General features: G+C 42.8%; 1 protein-coding gene across 1 annotated transcript in view; it reads left to right on the top strand.

The window, feature by feature from the left end:
• The window catches only part of RAP1GAP2 (RAP1 GTPase activating protein 2), a 158,398-nt gene that overhangs the window by 91,621 nt on the left and 64,606 nt on the right, over nucleotides 1-2,171 (top strand). Inside the window, exon 11 of the mRNA XM_011947515.1 lies at nucleotides 233-316. Coding sequence (XP_011802905.1) covers nucleotides 233-316 — 84 coding nt within the window. The remainder of the gene's footprint in view (nucleotides 1-232; nucleotides 317-2,171) is intronic.

The following is a 2,171-nucleotide window of genomic DNA, read 5'->3' as shown; positions in this document are numbered from 1 at the left end:
ATGAGCGATACAGCGGTTTGGTTCCTACTGGAGAAGCCCAGGTTCTAGAAGCTAGCTGACTCTAGAGCTGCAGCCTGACTGTCTACTTACTATTTATTTCCCTCCGTGTATGTGGAGGTTTCATACCAGGGGACACATTCTCTACCCAAGTGGGTGCTTCCCCTTCCATGTGCTTTCTCACTTGCTTCCGAATATAACAGATGTTGATTTTTTTTCTTGCCGCATTTTCCAGGCCTCCCAGATGATTGTGTCCTATGATGAGCATGAAGTCAACAACACATTCAAATTCGGAGTCATTTATCAAAAAGCCAGGCAGGTAAGCAACAGCGTCCTTACCGGTGACCGCATCCCGTGGTTTCTCACTCAGGACTCTTTTTGTCCCCACCCTGAACCCGGGAGCCCTGACCTGCGTTCTTAAGCATTGGGAATACAACGGTCCCATTTAAGGTATGAATTAGACTGGAGGTGGCAGAACTTTCCAGCAAGGCTACTTCTTACAAAAAGGCCTGCACATCCTAAAACAGTGGTGTCGTTTTTTTCATATAGCAATTTCTCATTCTTCCCGGCTGCCTCGACTTATATGTATTTATGGGCTGCTGGTTATAAGAAAAACCAGATTAGGTCGAGAGAATGGAGGAGCATAGGCTGCTCTCTCTTTGCCCATATTTCTCCCCACTGGGAGTGAACTTTTTCTCCCTGAACTTGAGTGATGTGATGAATGAGTGGGTGCGTCTCTTCACGACTCTGTTCTGTGACGACCTGTTGGCAGCTTGAAGTCAACCGTGGTGGAAGTATTTACTCTGTGGAAATTGGCAAACACCAGGGTTTCTATCTTCCTCCTTTGGAGAGCCAGTGACTCAAAATTTGCCAGCACACCACTGCTCAGCCTCTGTCTTTGGTAGCACTCACGCGTTGCTTTGGAGTTAACTGGCCAGAATCATGTTTCTCAAAGTGTGTTCCGTGAATGCTGGTCTGATGGTGTACTCCGTGAGCAAATGACCTGGGGAGGCGTTGTCACTTGTGTGGGAACCTTTTAAAGGCTTTAAGAACCTCCAAGGTAAAGGACAATTTATAAGTTTGTTGAACTTAGTGGTTTCCATACTTACACAAACTTCCTGTCTTCCCTACCTCTTTCCTACCATGAACATTTATGACCATCCCAAGTAGAGGGGTTAACTGAACACACAGTTTCCTCACCGAGGCTCTTTGAGAGAAAGTTCCACGCCCATTTCATCTTTGTATCACCTAAGAGCTTCGCATATAAATACACCTTCATATAAATACACTCCATTGTTATGTGAATTAATGAATGGATAAAAATGTCGGCCCTACTAATACAAAATTATCCAGGTGTGGTGGCGGCTGCCTGTAATCCCGGGCTACTCGGGGCACTGAGGCAGAAGAATTGCTTGAACCCGGGAGGCGGAGGTTGCAGTGAGCCAAGATCGCGCCATTGCACTCCAGTTTAGGCAACGACAGCAAAACTCCATCTCAAAAAAAATAAAAATAAAAATAAAAAATAAATGCACGGAAGTTTTAAAAAAACTTTTTGAAGAAAATATTCAGTTAACAGTATAGGTGTGATAAAGATCTTAACAGTGGCAGAGGGTGAAACAAATGCTATGATACGGATCCTGGATATGGTCTGAGAATGTCTGAAAATGTCGGCAGGTTAATAGTTTCTGCATGATGATACCTTTCTTGGTTAGACGACACCTGATGTTCTCATTGAGAGATATTGGACCTTAAGAGACATGCGTTTGCTTAAAAATGTTCTAATTAGATGAAGAGTTTAGGATCTGCAAGACTAACACTGATGAATGTTATAATTTAAGGGAGATGATTCAGGTAGCTACTATAATCATTTTCACATATTACATTTTTATTTTATATAGCTTTGCTAATAAAACCCCCTCATGAAAGTTCTTTGCTTGTGAAATTTACCAAAGCAGATCTTGTAAGGTGATTATCATCCAATGTTCCAGCAAAGTTATAATTACTGAACATGAGCCATCCATCTCCGAGAGGGAGTCTGTGTACTGTTTATGTGCCTGATGCTGCTGTGGGGGAGAAAGCCAAGAAGATAAATTTTTTTTTTAAAGAACCTAGGCAGATTGTTGTTGTGCAAACCTGCAGCTGGGGGACATTGAATATGAACATTTGTTGCCTCC

Source organism: Colobus angolensis, unplaced genomic scaffold, assembly GCF_000951035.1.
Source record: "Colobus angolensis palliatus isolate OR3802 unplaced genomic scaffold, Cang.pa_1.0 Scaffold267, whole genome shotgun sequence".
Taxonomy (NCBI): Eukaryota; Metazoa; Chordata; class Mammalia; order Primates; family Cercopithecidae; genus Colobus; species Colobus angolensis.
This window is presented reverse-complemented; position numbering and strand designations above follow the sequence as displayed.